The sequence below is a fragment of the Cryptomeria japonica genome, chromosome 6 (assembly GCF_030272615.1).
Source record: "Cryptomeria japonica chromosome 6, Sugi_1.0, whole genome shotgun sequence".
NCBI classification, from domain to species: Eukaryota; Viridiplantae; Streptophyta; class Pinopsida; order Cupressales; family Cupressaceae; genus Cryptomeria; species Cryptomeria japonica.
In genome coordinates, this window is record NC_081410.1 from 661,904,106 (window position 1) to 661,926,990 (window position 22,885).

Here is a 22,885-nt window from a genome sequence, read left to right on the forward strand (position 1 = left end):
TTCCCCAAAACAGCATTAAATTCCATCATAGCTTGTTAGAACTTAAAGGTGTGATATTGGAAATTAATATCAGACTGGTACAAGTCTACTATGGGCTCTCGTACAACAAGTACAGCCCCTTATCATTCTCAAAAACCCTCGTATAAAGGCCAAATCCCATCACCAAAACACTTGATAAGGCTACATAAGATCGGCATTGCCAAACTCCAAGGATTAAACTCTAAAAACCCAACGCTTAACTCAAGAAGACTTATGCCTTAGCTTGTAGGTGTAGGGCTTGGACCTGAATGGTATATCCAACAATCTTCTAGTATTTATGCCTTCTTCAATGGGAATGACTGGAAAGAATATGTTAGTAATAATCTCGATTTAGCAACAGGAAATGTAGTGAGTTTGCCCTTAATACCTGCAGCAGTTGGTACAAGAAAACAAGCTGGAAGGTACAGCTTGGATAGTATGAAAGGTATGGCCAGTTGGGGAAATCTTCAATCACCCCTTATCTTTACAAAATAAACTTTGCCAAACTTGATTAGATCAACAACTTAGAAGACATCAAATGTATCAATGACTAGAACCCAAAAAAATTCAAGCGTCATTTTGAACAATGGTGATTTTTGAATGAAATCACACTAGTCTAGCTAGGGATTATCCTTCAAACTTGAAACTAAAAATCTTGAGAGGGTTTTTGTCTTTTGGAGAGTGCGGAAGAACACAAGTTCAATCCGGTAGCATAACAATATCATTCATCAGCATATGCAAAAATAAGCCACAGTATTTTCTTATGCAGCTTTTGGAGAGAAAGTATTTAATTTAAAACTATAAAATAGCTCACTTTCTCACCAAAATGACCTTTTAAAAGATTAATCATCAGTTTAATAATATAATATTAGAAACTTAAGTGAATAATTAAAATATTTCACCTAAGTTGTGGAAAGCATTCCAACGACATTAGAATCCAACTCTGACCACACCATGATGAAACTGAAGAAGTGGGATGATGTTAAGAGCTAATTAGATGACTTACTAAAAATAGACGCTCTCTCCAAGAAGTCTGGAGAACACTTTAAATGTCAGAAGGCACTCCAAGAAGTGTCATGACACTCCACACTGACCATTGAACTCATTGCCATTAATAATTTTTTTGAAATGTCAAACCTGCATCCTCCAAAAACTTTGGAGTCCCCTTTCCCTTATCAATTAGCCTACTAAACTGAAGAGATAGGCTGTCACCGAGTTGAATAGGCTTGAGAAGGGGACATTACAATTCTCTCTCCCTAGAATTGCTTGTCCTCAAGCAATTGCAAGTCTAGATGCTGCAAATCTGCTCACTCTCTGAAGTAGCATCTTCCAAGGTAAGTTTTTCCATTTAACCAAATATTCTTTGATGGTCCTCTTCCTAAATTATGCTCCCGAAAATCAGTCATTGCTTCTGGAACCAAAACAATTTTCCCTTCATTCAAAGGTAGCAACTCAAAAGAGGGAATAACATGTCCAAGTGCCTTCTTGAGGTGTACACATGGAAGACATTATGCACCTTGCTATTCTCAGGTAGCTCTAACTCATAAGCCACTTCTTCAATCCTCTTGGAGATCCTAAGTGGGCTTCTCTAATCCACTCTTCTTGAGAGTAGATTGCCTGTAGGGCTGCAACCTCAAGTAAACTATATTTACAACTTCAAATGCACACTCTATATGGTAGCCGATTTGTATACAACTTTTGCTGATTTTGTTTATATCTTGACTCTGTTACAACAAATCCTTACCTTGGGGCACTCCACTATCACCAAACAATAAGCCAACGAATTTAGGAGCTTCATACCCATAAATAGAGACATCTTAACAAACATGTGATAAGTAGAGTTATAATAGTACTCATCCAAATGAAGCTATCTTACACAAGCTTTTTGCTGCTTTGAAATATGATTTTTGAGATAACCTTATACCCACTTTTTAGCAATCTATGTTTTCCCATCAGTTTGTGGGTGATAACTAGTGTTAGGAGTGAATTTAGTCTCACTCAATCTGCATGCAATCTGAACACTTCTCTAAAGAACAAATCAATCACATTGCAGAAATAACAAAGTGCACAAATTTGGTCAATCTGTCAACAACAACAAAGATACAATCTTTTCCTTGCACTTTGGGAAGACCAGTAATGAAGTCCATTGAGATACTTACTCATTTTTGATTGGGAGTGGGCAAGGGCTACATCAAATATAGCAGAAAATTGTTCTCATTTTTGTTCGTTGTCATTTTTTAACATATTTAAGGACTTCATCCTTAAGACCTTTCCATGAAAATCTTTTTTGAATGTGCTTGTAAGTCTTGAAGAATCCTTGGTGACTAGCCAAGGGGGCATAATGGAAAGCTCTCAAAATCTTTAGTTTGAGCCTTGATTCAAGTACTAGGAGGATTCTTTGTTTGTAGAAGATAAGTTCACTCACCACTTTGTACCTTTCATCTTTCAAAGCACCCTCCAAAATACTAGTGGTAAATGGGTTTTTGGCATGCTCTGCAAGAATTTGCCCTTTCCCATCAGCAATGATATCCATCATGGAACTCAAATGTGACCTTCTTGACAAAGCATCAGCCACAATGTTCTTCTTTCCTTTGACATATTCAATGTCAAAATCATAAACTTTTAGCCTACTAACCCATTTTTGTTGTCTGTCATTAAGATCTTTCTTATTAAGGAAATACTTGAGGCTATTATGATCAGTTTTAACAATAAACTTACCACCAACCAACATTGTCTGAACTTGGCCAAAGCATGCATATAGCAAGCATTTCCTTATCATGAGTCGAATAGCTTTTTTCTCCCGTTCTCAACTTCCTTCTTTCAAAGGCAATTGGGTATTCAATGTTTCCCCCTTGCTTATGTGTCACTTTCTCCTTTTTTTAAAATTTTGAAATGGCTTCCAAAGGAAAATGAGGGTCGGGGGGGACATTACCTGCAACATAGCTTCATTCCATATTGCTTGTTTGTCAATATTCATTTAATCGATCCAAGAGGGCTATGCGAATTAATCTTTTCTGCTAAATAAGAATAGCATATAAACATATTGCCTTCAAGCACAAGCTTCAGGGTAATGTTAGTTTTTTAAAAATTAAAAAATTATCACAGCAATTATAAATGACATGGAAGTTCTATTTGAGGATATTATGTCATAATTTCTGCATTTTTTCTGTATAAAACAAGGATCTGGCATGTGATAATACAAATTTGTATTGCAGGAGAGGCTAAGGGTAATGTTGGACTGATAATACAATTAACCATCATAACATTACAGTCAAGAGAGGGGTGTGCATATGTTTAAGTTTTAAGTGTTTTTTTGAGGAGTAGAGAGTGGGTTTGGAAAAGTAACTTTCATATACCATTATTTTTTAATCTTACTTTGGACTTCTTGTGACATGCATTCCGTTGAACTGAATTAACTTGCACCAACTGCAAATAGTTATTGGACCAAAATGATATTTTGTCATTCAATTAAATATTGGACTGATTATAGTTTTTATGATAATTTATTGGGATTTAATTGGATAGTTTTTGAGTCAATCTGTATCAACCTAAATTATCTTAAAGATTGGCTCAAAAAGTGACAAAAACTATGCAGTTGAATCCTTATAAACTATCATATAGTTTGATATAGTGCAAAACATCTATTAAAGTAATTTTGTAATGTTTCTATAATGGATCTCTCCTTCTCATAGTTAGTTCTTATTTAGAATGTTTTCTTTTGTGTTTCTATTCTCAATCGTTTCCGTCATGGAAAGATCCTCTTGTAATCTCTATTTGAGTAGCCTTCATCTCCATTATAAAATACCGAATAACAAAATATCATTTCATGGTATCAAAGCTCGGGTCATAGGATCGACTTTCTCGGTCGCGCTACAGGGGATTGTTGGAAGGTCTGTGCCCTTCATCCCCTTGGTTGTTTAGTGCTGCCCTCGAGGATTCACGACATGGCTTAACTGCCTACCATTGTCTGCTTATCTCTGGTGTTTGTATTGAGCGTTAATAGGTCGATCTTTTGTCGCAACGGCAAACCTTGGATAACAAATGGTATCAAAGCTTAGGTTATTTTTTGGCAACACAAAAAATCATGGAAGGGTTTTTCTCTCTTTTTCCACAAAAATCAGAGAGTTTTTATTCTTGTTTACTACTCATGATGGCCGCGACTAAAGTTTTTGAATAGACCAGGGGATTTTGTATGATTTTCTCCTCAAAAATCGTAGATGGGTTTTTGATTTTTTTCCTAAAATAATCGTGATGGTTTTTTTGCACAAGTTTTGAGAAGCTAATCTCAATGTCTCTGGATAAAGGGAGGGATGGCTTTGTTACCCAACATCACGTTGGAAGGATTGTGGTAGAAGGATTATGGTAAACTTAGTCATATCCAGAAGTTCTGCAGAGCTAGGGAGGGTCTCAACAGCAGGCTCATATTGCAGAATGCAGAGCGTTTTAAGGAGAATGGGGCAGCCTTCTATGCATTCATCGCCAAATGACTTGCAGATTATGTTAAGTTTTCTGTAGGGTAATTAGTAGAATGACCATTAAGGGAGGGTATTAAAGTAATTTTGGAATGTTGAGGATCTTTCCTTTTCGTAGTTAGTTCTTATTTAGAATGTATTTTTTTGTGTTTCTATTCTCGATTGTTTCTGTTATGGAAAGATCCTCTTGTAATCTCTATTTGAGGAGCCTCTGTCTCCTTTGTAAAATACCGAATAATAAATTATTATTTCAACATCCACCTAAATATTGGATTGCTGTCAAGTTATGGTTTGTATTATTCAATTTTTCATGTATTAACTTTTAAAGAACTTGGCCTTTTTCTTTTGCTTGTGGATTTCTATATCGTACTGTGTTCTACTTATTAATAATTATGTTATCATTCTTTTTGTGTCATTTTTTGAGATAGACTGAACAGATGGAAAAAGTCTTAGAAGAACTCAAGGGTGCATCTCCTAAGGATGTGGTGGAATCCCTTGTCAAAAAGTTCAAGTAAGTTTTGTTTTGGTTTGAAGAGATGCTTTAAGATCTTTAATTATATATGCACTCTAGAATAAGAATCAAAGTCTTTGAATTCAATCCCATTAGAAACAAATTATTATCAAGTTTTTGGGTCGAAATGCTTTGGAGGTTGCACAGGTCATAAATTCTTTCTTGTGAATGTTCGTAAAGAATTGATCTTAATGAATTCATAGAACTAAGTAGGCTTGTCTATGCTCCTAGAGGGATTATTTTGTAATTGCATCATCTTATTGAATGAATCATACTCATTGCTTTGCATGAAATACAGTGCTACACCAGAGCGAGCTGGAAAAGTTCTTGTACAAACAAAGCAGGTTGTTATGTGGCACTCTTTCCAGTTTGAGGTTTATTTTGATATATCTTGCATCGTTGTATGTTTAAACCTTATGTTGCGATACATAACACATATAATATTCACTGATGATTCAATTAAAAATGTGATTCAGATACTGCGCTGGTTCAGCAACAAGCGCCAGCGGTGTAAAGGCAAATGTACAATGGTATCAACTACATCAAATACAGAACCCTTGCCTCTTAATGACCATCCTGCAAAGAGTGCCATTGCAAACTCCGATGAAGTTCCTTCAGGTGAATTTCTAGGCTATTTTATTTGGCATATTCTTCCCTGTTTATGCATGCATTGCTTTCTTAGTGCTATATTGCAGAAGAATATTTATTAGTCAATATACAGAAATTAAATTTCTATGTAAGGAGAAGTCCTCACGTTGTGCACATGAATCAATGGCATTTAAATATGTATCATGATTTTTTGGTTATGATTAGTGCTACTAGGTATACATTTTCGATGAGCAAACAATTATTGAACCATGACTATCTATATGATAGCTTGGCAGCTCAAGTATGGCTCAAGGATCATTTAGTTTACAAAGAGCTCAAGATGTGTTTGCCAACCTTGACAATTGGGTTTGTAAATCCGACTTCAAAACCATCACATTCTGGTCTTTCAAGCTGATAATGAAGGAGGCCATGACCCTTTTCAATAAAATCTTTGGGCTACCACCATGGAACATGCGACTTTCACCATGGAAAAAGACCAAGTGCCCAACTGGGGTGAATTGACAGTCACCATTGTTAAGCTTAAGTTCCAGGCAACACAAGAAGGCAAAGATTTCTTAAGGCCTCTTATTTGATTGATGTCATCTATTTGTAGTTGTCTTTAAATGATTGAATAGATCTATGTATGTCAATTTATGTGAATGTAAATGAATTTAAATTTGAGTATGCACACATTTGTGGTTGCTTACAACTATGAAATATCTTTAGGTGGCATCTACGTCTTCACGTTTTGCACCTATAATACATTGCATTGTGTTATGTTGAATATAATAAATGGTTTTTGAAATAAACTAAGATATGTAGAAAATTATAAGCCCAATGTGAGTCATAACAAAATCATCTCTTTTCTTCATCTCTCTATCTCATCTTTTTACCCTTTTTTTTAAAAAATGCTCTAAGTTAGTCTGGTTTAGAAATAATATGCATAATTTCTAACATTCAAGACAGCAAGAGATTTTAATTAACAAATTAACTTAGTTCCAAAATTTAGGTTCCTTGTGAGTGATTACTACAGCTAAATCTAGTTGCACTATTTTTTTAGATTATTTAATGGAGATTCTATAAGGGGCCCTGCCCCTTGAATTATGAGGGTTTGTTCATGGGTATATCACTTCAATTAATGCTCTCTTTGTGAGGGTCACCACCTCAGTTACGTTTTAAACTACATATATGCATGTACCTTTCAAGGTTAACACCTGGTGGATAGATTTTTGTACTCTAGTTATGTTTGTTGCCTGTTTCTAGAGCTTATTTTTATTTATTTATTTTGGGGGAAGGGGGCTGGCTCATGCTATTACAAGTGGATGTACTTGTCAAATCTTACTGACCTACTTCTAGTCAATGGTGCACATTTGCAAGTTTTTCCTTCTTACCTGCTGTTCTGGTCATGTGTGACCTCCAATGATCTCTTAGTCTTTGGCTTTATTTGGCCCTGCAGCCTTTGATGATTGCCAAGAGCATGCTCACATACCCACCACTAATTTTCTTGTGTTAAAGCTTTATAGCTAATGTTATTTAATAATTAGAAGCTTTATTCCAAGAAAACTTACATACAATTTAAAGGTGCTTCTTCCTTTTATGCATGCTTAGATGTAAACTTAAAAGCCTTAAACATCTTTTGGTAGTACTTGCTGTCGAGTAATTAAGCATTAAGGTAAATTGTGTTAGCGTCGGCAGTTAACTCGTCGGTTGTCGACAGTGGGCTGGGTCCTCCCTACACCTCTGTCTTGAAGGCCCATCCGTGAAGGTATCTCCTCCTTGCCACTAGTGGGCAAAACCAGCTCTGCAGGATGCTCCACCAACTCGACTACCTCTACCTGCGTAGGATGCTCCCCCAAATCAACTACCTCAGCCTATGTAGGATGGCGAGGTGTAGCAGGTGGTGGCCCTACCGGAACTATGGGTGTGGCGGCATACCGATCCAACCATGTGTCTGTGTCCTCCCCTACTTCCCCACTGTCCTTTGCCTGCCCCATGCCTTCCGTCCCTATTTCCTGTTCTGTGACAAGTGAGCGCACTGGAATACAAGGAGTGGTGGTCACTGCAGGTGTTTGCTTATAGGACAAGGATGCCTCTGCATTGTAGCAAACTTTGGTGAGATAGATGGAGCAGGTTGTGCGGGATGGCTATTACCGACTTCGGGAGGCTCAGATCTAGGCAGATAGAGCTGCGGAGTTGGCCGCTCTCATCCTGTTGTTGGAGACGGAGTTGGCCCAACAGCAGGCCCAAGCTTGCCGTGCGGAGGAGGTTCTGGACACGGTGAAGAGAGAATTGAGCTCGGTGAGAGTTGCACTGGCGGCTGAGTCAGAGATGAGGACCACAGCAGAGACCCGCATTAGTAGCCTTGCGACAGAGTTGGAGGCGAAGCAAAAGGAGCTCATGGAGGCTATATTCAAGGTCAAGCGGTCACGGGAGCACCTGTTGGTGGCCGAGGGGGACCTTGCTTATCGCACTGATCAGGTGATGCGGTTGTGGGCGCAGTTGGCTTTGACATTAGCAGCCCCTTTTTCTTCAGGGACGCCCTCTTGCCCTCCCCAGTCATTTGTTGTTTTGGGTTTCAGTTTTGCTTGTACATCATTCCCATGTTGGTTGTATGTCGTCCGGAGACGACATTTCTTTTTGGGGGGGATGATGTTGTTGGGTAATTAAGCATTAAGGTAAATTGTGTTAGCGTCGGTTGTCGACAGTTGGCACCGGGTAAATGACCAGACTCCTTTATATTGTATCTGTTTCTAGTCTTTGGGATATCATTGGAGTCGAACATATTGCTATGAATCAATAGAACACTTGTGAGTTCCATATATTCTGTGTACTTTTGTCATTTATGCAATGTCTTAACCTGACACCCTATGGGGAAAACACCACATCACTCGATTTTACTTGTCACGTTAGTAGTCTGTACAGTATGGATGCCATGCCAGCAGGGGAGGCAAAGTTTTTCCAATAGCTAGACGATCGTCAATTTTAAGATCGTGAAATGTTGACGTCAACCTACATCAGCAAATTTTGAAATTTTTTGAACCTCTCTCATTTGGCTTTTTGATTTCGCAGTCAAACTTTAGAGGGCCATAACTTGTTCGTTTTTGCTCCTTTTTTGGTGCATTTTTTTTTTATTTGGGCTATTTTTCGTGCTTTTCGTAGTGGTGGAGGAATTTTCTGATTTTTTCACAATTTGCATTTTTTGATGACTGTACCTCTCTAATCCTCAATTTTGCAACTTTAGAGGCTTCGTTTGGGGTCATATGACCTCCTTTTTTGGTGCCGTTTTTTTTGAAAGTGCATAATTTTTCGTCTACTTTTATAATCTGCCATTAGTTTGCAATGATTTTGAGTAGAAATTGTACTTTCAGTATTTGGTCATTTTTGGCGTATTTTGTACTTGTATTTTGCTTGGATCTCAGTTTAGATTACTTGCAGTATTTGGTGGAGTCTCTTATAGCCTATTTGAGGCAGTTGTAAGTTGAAATCAGAAATTCCACTTTGCCTTGTTTTGCAAGTGGCCCATTGTACACGCACTAAGTATAAAGCGCCATATCATCATTTTGGGGGGGGGGGTTCTTGATTGAGTAATTTGGGGGGGTGTCTTGTGTGATTGTTCCTCTCTCTATCTTGTGCTTTTTCATTTTGGTGCTATGGGTTCTCCTAAATTTTCATTTTTAACTCCTCATAATTATGCTTCATGGAAGATTAAGGCATGGAGTAAACTAATGGAAAAAGGGCTCATTCATTATGAAAATGGAACAATTACAGCACCACTTGATCCTAAGGCTAATCCTAATGCTCAAGTTGAATGGCTCACTAAAAATTCTATGGCACTTGGAACATTAAGAAAGTATGTATCAGATGACCTCATTTTTCACATTGAGAAGTGTACAACAATCAAAGAGGCTTGGGATATTTATGATAAATTGTATGGTCAAGTTGATGAGAAGTGTACAACAATCAAAGAGGCTCGGGACCTTGTTTATCGCACTGATTAGGTGATGCGGTTGCGGGCACAGTTGGCTTCGACATCAGCAGCCCCTTTTTCTTTAGGGATGCCCTCTTGCCCTCCCCAGTGATTTGTTGTTTTGGGTTTCAGTTTTGCTTGTACATCATTGCCATTTTAGTTGTATGTCGTCCGGAGATGTAATGTCCCCTTCTCAGGCATAATGTTTCAGTTGACCGATGGCCTATTTCGGAGACCCGTAGGCTACTCAATGGGTGAAATTAGGGTTTCCAGTTTTGGAGGTTGTTGTTGCTCGTGAATTAGAGTTTGGATCGCGGATTCTTTCTGGGTTTTTAGAGGGCTTTGCAGTGGTATGTCCGGCTTTGTGTTCTGAGCACTTTTTGGAATTTACTATATTTAGTAAATTCTATTTTTGGCAGTGGTCCTGATTTTTTCAGCACAGTTGGTTCTCTTCTTCAGTTGGTTCAATTGGCTTCGTCACTTTTGGCCTTGGGATGTTTTTGGAGAGATAAGTTCATTTTATTTAAATAATGTTATGTTTTAATGTTATATTTTAAAGTTGACCCCTTGGCCTAGCTTCATCACTTCAAGTTGTTTTAAAAGGTGGTCTTCAAGGGTGGATGCATCATGGAAGGGATTTAATATTTCTTAAGGTCTAATATCTTGCTTATGAAAAGGGGTGCCAACTTTATGAAGAGAAGTGAATTAAAATAAGGTTAATTAAAGCTTTTAAAAGTGGCGCCATCTCTTGGAGGAAAAGGGCGCACTTTCTAGAAGCCTCTTGAGATTCCTTGTTAAGCTTATAAATGGAGGCCTCTTCCCTTCATTTGGGCATCTTATGTCTATTATAATGTTACTTTGCCGGAATGGTATTGGGGTTGCTTCGAGGAATGAATGCCTCCTAGCCTTGGCATTGCTTCTTGCTTGAAAGATAGCAACTAGTGGTGATTTAGTGTAGTTGTGAGAGTTTGTAGTGAGGATTGTATTGTAGCTTGAGTTGTGTTGGAAGTTCAGTTATTTGCATTTCGTTTCATTTTCAGGAGTTGCGGTTAGCAAGGCAGATTTGTAGTTTCACTTGTATATTTCAAAACAAAAACATATTCATTCTGGGTATTGCATATTTCCTCTTGTTTTGGATGGGCACTCCTTTGTGCAAATTTGCAGATTCTAATATGAAGTGTTTTATTTTATAGAGAAGAATCGCCATTCTTGCCTGGCATCACTGCTGGGAATTGCCTTGGGGTTCGTGTTAAATAATCTGTTGGGCTAATGTCTGATTTCTTGGTATTGGTTTGGTCGCCTCCTTCATAGGAAGCCTTTGCTTTTGGTTTTGGGTCATTCGGACTAGTATTGAGAGAGTAATGAGCATTTTAGTGATTCCATGGTGTTGCTGATTAAGCATTTCAAGTGCAGGTCTGTCATAAATCAGAATATTAAGATTGATCCTTGAGAAAAATTTCTTGGACTTATCATTTTTGTTAAGCCTGGAAGAGTCTTCTAAATTGTTGCAGCATTGTATAGTCTTAATCTTATGATCTTGGCAAGCATTCACTATCAAATTGTAAGCTGAACAGTAGTACTGGCAGCATTTCTTCTCATTTTCATTTCACGCTTGTTATTTACATTTAATTCCATTTCTAAGTTCTTAGCATCTCCGCCATATGGTAGCTCCATTCCCACCCTGGGTTTGAAAGCACATGCTTGGTGTCGAGTTTTCCTTTCAGCAGTTGTAATTGTAAAGATCCCCTGACCATATGTTAGTCCATCTTGGGCACATTCTTGGTTAGAGTTGCTTTCAGCATGCACTAAGATCCTCTGACCATATGTTAGTCCATTTTGGGCACATTCTTGGTTAGAGTCACATTCAGAATGCTTTAAGACCCTCTGACCATATGCTCACGCCTTGCCCAACCCGGGATCTTGGTGTACATTCTTGGTTAGATTTGTATTCCGCATCGTTTTGGTTTAAGTGCTAACCCTAATGGATGTGTGTTGCTTTACTTTTTGTAATTGAAAAATTAAAAAAATTGGTCTGGGATATTTCAGGAGCCGACATTTCTTTTTGGGGGGGATGATGTTGTCGAGTAATTAAGCATTAAGGTAAATTGTGTTAGCGTCGGTTGTTGACAGTTGGCACTGGGTAAATGACCAGACTCCTTTATATTGTATCTGTTTCTAGTCTTTGGGATATCATTGGAGTCGAACATATTGCTATGAATCAATAGAACACTTGTGAGTTCCATATATTCTGTGTACTTTTGTCATTTATGCAATGTCTTAACCTGACACCCTACGGGGAAAACACCACATCACCCGGTTGTACTTGTCATGTCAGTAGTCTGTACAGTATGGATGCCATGCCAGCAGGGGAGGCAAAGTTTTTCCAATAGCTAGACAATCGTCAATTTTAAGATCGTGAAATGTTGACGTCAACCTACATTAGCAAATTTTGAAATTTTTTGAACTTCTCTCATTTGGCTTTTTGATTTCACAGTCAAACTTTAGAGGGCCATAACTTGTTCGTTTTTGCTCCTTTTTTGGTGCATTTTTTTTTTATTTGGGCTATTTTTCGTGCTCTTTGTAGTGGTGGAGGAATTTTCTGATTTTTTCACAATTTGCATTTTTTGATGACTGTACCTCTCTAATCCTCAATTTTGCAACTTTAGAGGCTTCGTTTGGGGTCATATGACCTCCTTTTCAGGTGCCGTTTTTTTTTTTAAGTGCATAATTTTTCGTCTACTTTTATAATCTACCATTAGTTTGTAGTGATTTTGAGTAGAAATTGTACTTTCAGTATTTGGTCATTTTTGGCCTATTTTGTACTTGTATTTTGCTTGGATCTCAGTTTAGATCACTTGCAGTATTTGGTGGAGTCTCTTATAGCCTATTTGAGGCAGTTGTAAGTTGAAATCAGAAATTCTACTTTGCCTTGTTTTGCAAGTGGCCCATTGTACACGCACTAAGTATAAAGTGCCATATCATCATTTTGGTGCTATGGGTTCTCCTAAATTTTCATTTTTAACTCCTCATAATTATGCTTCATGGAAGATTAAGGCATGGAGTAAACTAATGGAAAAATGACTCATTCATTATGTAAATGGAACAATTACAACACCACTTGATCCTAAGGCTGATCCTAATGCTCAAGTTGAATGGCTCACTAAAAATTCTATGGCACTTGGAACATTAAGAAAGTATGTATCAGATGACCTCATTTTTCACATTGAGAAGTGTACAACAATCAAAGAGGCTTGGGATATTTATGATAAATTGTATGGTCAAGTTGATGAGATTTTGATAGTGAACTCACAACATTGGATCCCAAGGATTTTGATACAATACAAGATTATGTCATAAAAGCAAATGAGCTAAGAGCAAAGCTAAAGGATTGTGGCATTGACAAAAATGATGCTCAATTGGTTTACAACTTGTTGGACAAGCTTCCATCAGAGTATGCAGCCTTTGTATCTAGTTTTCACACCCATAGGTTAGCTCAAGGTTCCTCATACACTTCTCCCTCTTTTGATGCATTCACGGAGATGTTGATACTTGAGCAATCTAAGTTGACTAAGATGGGGATTCTCAAATCTTCAAAGTCACAAGCATTGGTGGCTAACAAAGAGAATCAAAGCAATCAAGGAAAAGGCAAGAACCAAAAGCAACCTAAGTCTACTCCACAACAAGATGGAGCACAATCCTCCTCTCCACAACAAGGTGATTCTACATCCTCACCTAAGAGGAAATCAAATAAGGACAATCTTTTTGTGCATATTGCAAGAAGTCAGGACATGATGAACATCGTTGTTACAAGAAGGATATTGATGAGTTGAAGCATCTTCTTGAGAAGAACAAAATCAACCTACCTTCTAGAATGTCTACATCGGCTTCTTCTTCCAAAGAAAAGGATAAAGGAAAGGATCACTCTTTTGGGATAGATAAAGGAAAGGGACAAGCTCTTTGTGCTACTACAAGTCATGATTCAGGGAGATGGCTTCTAGATTCAAGGACTTCTCATCATATGGCATCTTCGCAGTCTATGTTCTCTTCATTTGAGCCTTGCACCATGCCACAGATTTTGATGGGCAATCATACATACATGGATGTGATTAGGAAAGGATCTATTGCCATTGGGGATAACTCCTTCATTGATGTGTTGTGTGTACCCCATTTGACAAACAATCTTCTTTCCATCTATCAAATCACACATGGGGCAACGAGGAAAACTGTGGAGTTCACACCTGATTCAGTTATCATTAGAGACTTGGAGAGTAGAGCTATCATTGCGACTGGGGTGGTTGATCATGCATCTCGATTGTACTCCTTTTCACATTTTGGTCCTATTGATGAGGTTGATTCTTCACATGATGATTCAGATTTTGAGGAGAACTTTGGGTACTTGAACTTGGGGATTCTCACATGTGACCCCGTTCTTGAGCCTTGCATTACATCTCCTCCTCTTGATATCACATCACCTATTGCACCTGAGATGCAGCTAGTGCGACAGTTTTGCCTTCTTGTGATTCAGTGCAGCAGGATATTACTTGTCTTCCAGCTTTAGTTGATTGGGATGACTTTTTGACAAACATTGCAGGTTTCTTTGTGGACTCCTACATTGCAGATTTGGGAGACATCATTGATGATAGTCATCTTCTCTTTGATGAAGATGATCCTTCTTTCTATTGTTGCGAGGGAACACTCTGACCCTCTTGTGCATTCTCTCCATGATCATTCTTTCGAGGTTGACATGATTGTGGATTCTTATGTACAATAGTTGGAGGAGGTCTCTTTATCCTTAGAGGAGACATGCCAGTCTTTGGCTATTGTTCTACATTCATCTCCACTAGATCTTGGAGTGCCTTTTTCAGCAGTGTGGAGCAGTTCACCACCTTTGGAGGGGGTCACTTTCAGCATCGACATGGGGACACTTGAGCAGTTTTCAGAGATTCCATTCATCATGAGTTTTTTCCCTACATCTTCCCTTCATGATTGGGGAGACTTCATGGATACACCTTTGGTTTTGTTTCTTCCCAAGGGGAGGAATGTTGTTCGACGTTCGTGGAGCAGTTTCTTCATTCATCTTCGAGCTTCTACCATTGGTGCAGATTCTACATTGAGAGGGGTCTACCTAGTCTCTCGTCTTCTCTCATATGGGGGGGACTTTTTCCTCACATGGGGTTTTGTCCTTCTCATACTTCTTTGAGAGTTTCCATTGTATATAGTTTTCATCTCTCTTTTGGGGGAGGGTTTTTTCCTATCGCGTTTTTCTCCCTTTCCCCGCTTTATGAGAGATTGCATTGGTTTGTGTGCATTTGCATTTGTACATGGGTAGCTATCATGGCCTTGTGGCCGGGACCCAGCTTGCATTGCTTAGTTGCATTGTAGACTTAAGTGCATTCCCTTAAGTTGCACTTAAGGGGGGGTGTTGGTGTAATTATTTATTCATGTTGGATATAATTATACTTGAATTTACTTAGGTACATGCATATCATAGTAGTTTGCATTTGAGACACTTAGGGAGATGTGCTACATTGGAAGTGTGTATGTAGGAGAATTTCCACCTTTTATGGTGTGATCTTGTTGTTACTTATCATATCCACTTATTGTGGAGTGATAATTCCACCTTTGGTGGGTGATCCACCTCATGTGGAATATTTTACTCTCTCCTACCTACCCTTGCATCTCATTGAGCCACATGTCATCATTGTGTGCTCTCTTGTCTTCTAGCCTTGCCTTTATAAGCAGGCTCATCTACATTGTATGTAATGGTTGATGATCCAGTTGATCAGTATTTTCATCTTGATAGAATACAGTTTATTCCTATCAATATTTTGTCTCTTTATTTTGTACTTTTCATTGAGCTCTTGATCTTGGCAAAATCTCACAATTTTGATTGAATGGCTTTCGTAGAATAATGAAATCATGCATATCATATATTAACCCCTTAAAAATAACAGAGTACATTCATAGTCATTAGTAGAGGTTCCAGGAGTACTCAACTTCCCATTAAGATTGCACAGCCTAGTCTGCTCTGTCCTTGACATTCCCCTATGAGTGCTCTCAGATGCTGTAGTGATCCTTTCATGGTGATAATTGTTGATGCTGTAGGATCTTCTGGGTAGATCCTTGCCATAGACATGTAACACTGTTGATTCTTTTTCAGAATCTTCCATTACAAAATTCTGTATAATTGCACCATTTTTTAATATATATGGTAGAGTTTAAGAAATTCAGCTCTAGCCCATCTTGTTTTGTTTAAGCTAGTTGTGTTAGTTGCTTTTTATGACCTGGGGTCGGCTTAGCCCAATATATCTCTATTGTAACTTGTACTTTTTTCCAGTCTTGTTGACATTTTTTGTCATTTGGGGACATAAATACAATTTCTTTCTTTCTTTCTATAATGAATGGCAAACATTATTTTCGAAACATAATACAATGATATGCCACATTTCTAATGAATATCATGATGTTGTAGAACACTTCTTTCATATATATTAGAATTAACTATTCCACTTATTCTTAATGATTTTGCAAAATTATACAATATTCTTCAGTTGATTTGAAGTTCTGCAAATCATTTTTGATTTTCTTTCTATTGAATATATGAATATTATTTCTATAATCATCTATTCTTCAATATGTACAGGAAGGCAACCACTAGATAGTTCAGAGCTGGAATTTGAAGCGAAATCTTCGAAGGATGGAGCATGGTCAGTTGGCTGAGTTGTTTATTAAATTATTTCTGATATTTCTTAATAATATTTACAAATAATATTTTTTCTTATATCTATTTCATTTGAGTGTACATCTTTTGATGGTCATTGTACAATGCCATTTTTTAAGTTTTCAAGATCTGAAAGATATATATAAGCAGTAGCACTAAATGTTATCCATTCTATATATATTTAATTTGAGTTAATTTCTTTTGATTGCCATTGTACAATCTCATATTTATTAATTTTCAATATCTGAACGATACATTTGGCACTAGATATTATTATTTATATATTTATTTCATTTATTTATCTTTTTCTTTTCGGCAATTCTACAAATATGATTTTTTAAATTTCCAAGATCTAAAAGATATTTAGCACTAGATGTTATCCTTTGCTTATGTTCAGAATTCAATTCTTTGTATTTCCCTAGAAAGATGATTAATACTACAGTCATTTAGTAGTACCCTAAAATAATTGCCATCCTGCAAGCTAGACAATCTCATCAGTTCACCATTGCCGATTTGCTAGCATGGACTTGTGAATGCCAATTACATGTATGTCATGTAGGGACTTTCATAGCACTGTGAAGATTGATGGTCTCTGCTGAATGCCAGCTTACCATGATTCAAAATATTTGCATCTACATTGATAGTCTCTACCATTTGACATATTCAATAGCCTACACAGCCTTTTTGCTTGTACATGGTCATTTGTATGCATATGATTTTTAATATGCCTGCTGTTATATGTGAAGGAGCCATATATTTCGTTTCTCTTTTACATGCCAAATTGCATGACAGCGCTTGCATGCTGTTTAGAACTCATTCTCCATGCTCAAACCTCATTCATTCATCATATACAAAGATTAGTGTGTTCTAAGCCTAAGCCTCACTTTAATCTTATTGTTTATTTAATATGATAAAAAATGTCTAGAATTGATTTGGAAATTGATTCCTTCACCTGACTACTATGGAGATAGGACTGCCACAAGCTGTGTTTGATTTGCATGCAGCTTAGATTACATCAAGAAATAAAAATTATATCAGCTAAACAATATCACAGGAGTGAGATAAGGTAACATTTGAGCTCGAGTCATGAGATACAAAAAAACAATTTCTTATTGAAATCAAACAAATTTGACGTTAACAATCATAGCCTAATTTTTTTCTTGAAAGGTTTGAACTCCTCTACGCATGTTGGAAGCTATCCTAATCAAAAGCTATCTTGCATCTTGCTCTCCGAAGCAAACCGATGTTGAAACAATCTTACTGTATTATTTTTCTCTATCCATGGTCATCGAATTGTGTCCTTAAAATGGACATCACCAGGAGAGGGTGAGAATGAAAACTTATATGAATTGAGCCTTTGATAGTGCCCAACATAAATTGGTAGGAGTTCTCAAAAAGGCATGGCTGAGTACTTTCCCTCTAGCAAAAAAAATTAAATGCTTAAGAAATCTGATATATGAAGCATATTGAGCTGTGATTTGACTGCAAAACAAAGAAGACCTTGATTCCCAACAGATTTGCTTTTGCCATCATACTTTAAAATCACTCGCCACTGCATGTTCAACAGAGCAGCAATAACAGAAGTGTGACAAATTTGATCTTTAAGGACTTAATCTATGAAGTTACAATTTAAAAAGATAGCCTGGGATGATTCTACAAAGTTCATGCTCACATTTTTTGCTCAATTAAATCATGCCGTGTGTTATATTGCAAACTCATGGTTCCAAACATCCAACAAAAATGACCCTTTTCTTGCAAGCAAATGAAGGTAAAAAGCCAAGCATAGATCTTGATCTTAGATCCCAAGCATACTTAGAATCTTTCTATTTCCAGGTAGATCTCTGGTTCTCTGTCTAGTTGTGCACATGATGAAATAGACAAGTGTTTACCGTTTATATGGATTTTTCTCTGACAAATTTTGGCACCTCACTGATACAGGTACGATGTTGCTACCTTTCTTACACATAGAATATTGGAGTCAGGTGAACCTGTAAGTCATTTTCTACTCTTATTTCTTATGAGTTAATATAGTATCTAGATGCTTGTTTTCAGTTGAAATAAGCATACATTCTTTGCAATTTTTGGAGTTGTGAAATGATTTCTATAACGCAAAAAAATTTATATAGATATTCACCGAGATTACTTCACTTATTGTACAATCCAATTAGTAAATATAATGCTCACAGAGAGATATCTGTAAAGGGAAAGTATACAGATTTGCTAGAAATCAAGTTAAATTTAGCTATAGTAAAATAATACTATTCTTGCCTGCTACTGGAGCTAGGTTCATTTTTCATCTAGTTTACTTCAGTTCTTCTATTCACATTGTGTTCCTTTTGGATCCCCTTGAGTTGCAACCATTTCCTCTTCAATATTTTGAAAGGTATATGCTTTATTGGGTCTGCTTGGGACTTGTTCAAACTAGGCATAGAAAGCCAAGCTATATACAAATTAGTATCCTCTTTTTAGATTTGCATGATTTTGTAACTAATTTTGCAGATCTAATATTTTGTTGAGATTCCATTGAGGTTCATAATATTTAGCAATGATCCTCCACTGATTGGTTTTACAGATTTAGATTGGTTAGGTTGTGTTGATGACAGAAAGCCTACTTCTGGATATGTCTTTAGTCTTGGCACGGTTGCAGTCACATGGACTAGTAAGAAGCAATAGGCAATAGCTAAGAAGTAGAGTATCGAAGAACTGTTAAAGCAGCATGTGAAGTAGTTTGGCTTCAAAGGATGCTTTCTAACATGCAAATGTCTAAAGCAAGGCCTTCACCCTTGTTCTGTGACAGCCAAGGGATGCTAAAGCTTGCCAACAATCCAGTCTTTCATGAGCGAACAAAGCATGTAGAGCTTCATTGTCACTTCTGTAATGTCCCCTACTAGGTTTAGGCCTTTTTTAACCATAATTAATCTATTTCAATATGCTTAGGACTTAAACCACATTGATTAGGAGACAAAACCCTCTTAACATGAGTCCAATCAATGATAACAATCTTTTTCCTGATATTGGATTGATAATTCAATCTGATTTATAGTCTCAGATTTATTTGTTCTGATCAAAGCGCTATTTCTATATATGTATATATATAGTTATATAGATATATATTTATTTTTATATATTCATATATTATTAATATATATATTACTGCAGAGCAGTCACCCGTATTGCAGTAACTTATAATTATTATGTAATTATTAATATTCATAATATTATTAAATTATACATAGCACATCAGTAGCCTTCTATATTATACATACCACTAAGGACAAGGATGTTACAACCTGTAACTTAATAACAGTTCAGTTCTGATCAAACATATTAATATATTCTCAGATATTATTCTCTGATAACAGTTCAGTTCTATTCTCAGATATTATTAATATATATATTACTGCAGAGCAGTCACCCGTATTGCAGTAACTTATAATTATTATGTCATTATTAATATTCATAATATTATTAAATTATACATAGCACATCAGTAGCCTTCTATATTATACATACCACTAAGGACAAGGATGTTACAATCTGTAACTTAATAACAGTTCAGTTCTGATCTGATCGATGGCACAGACCATATATAATAATTTCCAATCTATTTGATGTTGCCAATATTATCTCTCTTTCTTTCCTTTTGTATATGCAACTAACAATGCCAATGGCAATCAGACAATGTAGAGCAGATTTCCCTAGAATAATTAAAAAAGATGAATCCCCCTACAAGTGAGACTGGTCGCCTCCTTATATCTTGCAAAACACAACAATAGGTTGCATCCCAAAAGACATATCCAATGTCTATTCATGATCGCTTCTTTTCATTATATGCTAATCGCACCACATAACATATAATTGGTGATGCAGGAGCATCCCCGGTTCATTGCAATCTTGCATCAACCCAAAACATTTTCCTTTAGGTTTGTTTTCTGTTTGCAGTTTCAGTTTTCCTTTCTGTGTGTCCTGGTTTTGGTTCACCGGATCCTGTGGAGTTGGATTCTACTTGAAGACTTGACCATCTTTCTTGCTTCCAGACTGCATCGCATTTGGATCATTTTCCGGCAAGATATCGCTACCGGTTTCCTTGACAGTTTCTTGTTACCGGTTGCCTGAGACCTAACCTGGTGATCTACTAGAACCTATTCCGAAGCTTGCGGAGCCTTGGGCGTTGATTCCGATGTTCCTTGGCGTGTGGCCGACCTTTTCCCGCGATCTACGTTTCATCCTTTGGATTTTTTGGAGGAATCTTTTGGCGGAGGCCGACCTTGTTTATTTTGCACATTAGGTCTTGTTCTTCAAGTTTTGATCCCTTTTTGGGCCGACTGGATCCTTTGGATCGATAAATATATTTGTAATTACGCATTAGAATGTAATCAATGAGAATCAATCAGAGAACCAAGTAGCTAGACTGTGCATAGAAGATAGGTCATAAGGTTCAAGATCTCGGTTGTGACCTATTCTACCAGGCCTGTGTGCCGGTATGTTGTAACCCGGTTGTTACCGGTTGGATGTAATCGAATTTCATGTAATAAATCAATCTGTTCTGCATCGCCTCCATAATATCTTTGTGTTTCTGTTGTGTTTACTCTTGCTGACCGGTCCGGATTGATCTCTTCAGGTCCCTCCTCACCGGTGACTGCATCAATTGGTTAGTTATCTCATGAATACCGATTAGTCTTTTTCTCCTAATCGTTGTCTTCTAAAGTCATAATAATAGATCGCTGCTATTAATCTTTTAATTCTTGCCCTCTTCACAACTCCATCGATACTGATATAGATTATTATAATCAATATTTATTATTCTTGCTAAATATCACTCTGTTGTTGAGGGGACAATCTTTGACACCAGCAGTCAGTATTAGATTTAATAATTAACTTTATTTATTGATTAGGATGAATGCTATATATTGTTTTATTGAATATTTGTTTTCTGAATTTATTTATTATTATATTTGTTTTGTTATGATAATGAATGTTTATTTATTAATTTATTATTGATCAATTACAGTTTCACACTGTTATTGATCAAACATTTAAATATAACTATTTTATTAATATGTAATATTCCAGTTATAATATTAATTTATTTTATTTAAATATTTCAAAAATATTAATTAATAAATATAACAATATTTAATAAATAAATAAATATTTAATGATCCCAAGTAATAATTGTTATATTAATTAATAATAATTACTTCATTTAGGCTATATATAATGATCAAGGAGGGAACATGACAACTTCATATGGCAGCTTGTTGAAGATGGATCTGTGATGTTGCATTATGTTCCAACTGAGGATCAGACCACATACATTCTAATCAAGTCTCAGAGCCCGGAAAAGTTCGTAAAATTTAGGGGGCAACTTGTTGTCGTTAGTAGAATGACCAATAAGGGAGAAGAGTATTAAAGCAATATTGTAATATTGCTAAAATGGTCATTTCATTTAGTGCGTATTTAGAATGTTTATTTTTTATCTTTCGTTTCTGTTTTAGAAACTCTGATTGTAATCCTTTTATATGGAGTATTCCTCTCCTTATTTACTCAATCAATTATCATTACATTAACTCTACCTGTTATGAGAAATGGTTTCTCTTTTACCAATCCATTAGATTTTTATTTGGATGATATATTCTTTGAAGTTCCCTATTTGAAAATTTCTTAGTGATAAAATGTTTTTTTTTTCTTTTATCCTTCTGTGATGCAAACATGTTTATTGTTGCTGTGATGAGGTCTTACTAAGTTTTGGAAGGTTTTAGAGTTTGTTATGATAGTGCGGTCTCTATGGTTGAACATTATTTTGATATTGATAATAATTTGGGAGGTTTTAGAGTTTCGTCTCTATGATTAAACATTCAATTGATATCAATAATAATTTGGAATGCGGTGTTAGTAGCATTTTACTATCCACTCACATTATACAACGAGACTAGAGGTTTACTCACATATCATTTAGTGAAATCTTTTATTGTTAACTTAGCAATAACTTTATCAACTTCATATAGAACTTATCAAAGAATCGTTTACTAGCAAAGCTTACATGCGACATTGCCTTCTGCTATTTTAGACAAACTTTTCACTTAGACAATTCATGGGCTAGACTCTCCATTTTCGACAACTCATTGGCTAACTCTCTATTTTATTTGCTTTCTATATCTCTATGTTATGGAAATGCCTTTAAATTTAAAAAATAAGTAGTTTTGTCTCTTTCTTCATTTTTTTACCCCCTTTTTTTTTAAATCTATCTTTTTTGATTTTTTTCTGTTTAATCCTTTTTTTTTCAAAATATCTTGTACTTTTAGTTTGCCAAACTTCTCCCCAAAAGATTTTTGCTGCTGCCACAAACCTTCACCACTCATAGCACTTTGTATTTTCACTGAGGTATGACTTGTGGCCTGTTGGTGATCATTTTCATCTTTATGATTGGATTGGAGGAAATCAGATGATCAAAGTCTTCATTGGTAATTCTCTAATAGTAAGTTTTATTCTACAATTCATCCTCTCATTTGGCATTTATAAGGTAATAAAGTTAAGAATCTTCTTTGACCGTATAACTCAGAATATGAAGACATGAAATGTGTCCAGAAATGACTGATAACAATTTC

General features: G+C 36.4%; 1 protein-coding gene across 3 annotated transcripts in view; it reads left to right on the forward strand.

The window, feature by feature from the left end:
- LOC131070721 (protein SAWADEE HOMEODOMAIN HOMOLOG 2) overlaps positions 1 to 22,885 on the forward strand; it is a 44,645-nt gene that overhangs the window by 5,376 nt on the left and 16,384 nt on the right. For 2 of the 3 annotated variants that reach the window (XM_058006329.2, XM_058006330.2), the window contains 5 exons: positions 4,919 to 5,001; positions 5,300 to 5,345; positions 5,478 to 5,619; positions 16,200 to 16,263; positions 18,216 to 18,267. In XM_058006329.2, coding sequence (XP_057862312.1) covers positions 4,919 to 5,001; positions 5,300 to 5,345; positions 5,478 to 5,619; positions 16,200 to 16,263; positions 18,216 to 18,267 — 387 coding nt within the window. Of the gene's footprint in view, positions 1 to 4,914; positions 5,002 to 5,299; positions 5,346 to 5,477; positions 5,620 to 16,199; positions 16,264 to 18,215; positions 18,268 to 22,885 lie in introns of all 3 variants that reach the window. The other variant, XM_058006331.2, reaches the window with a different exon arrangement.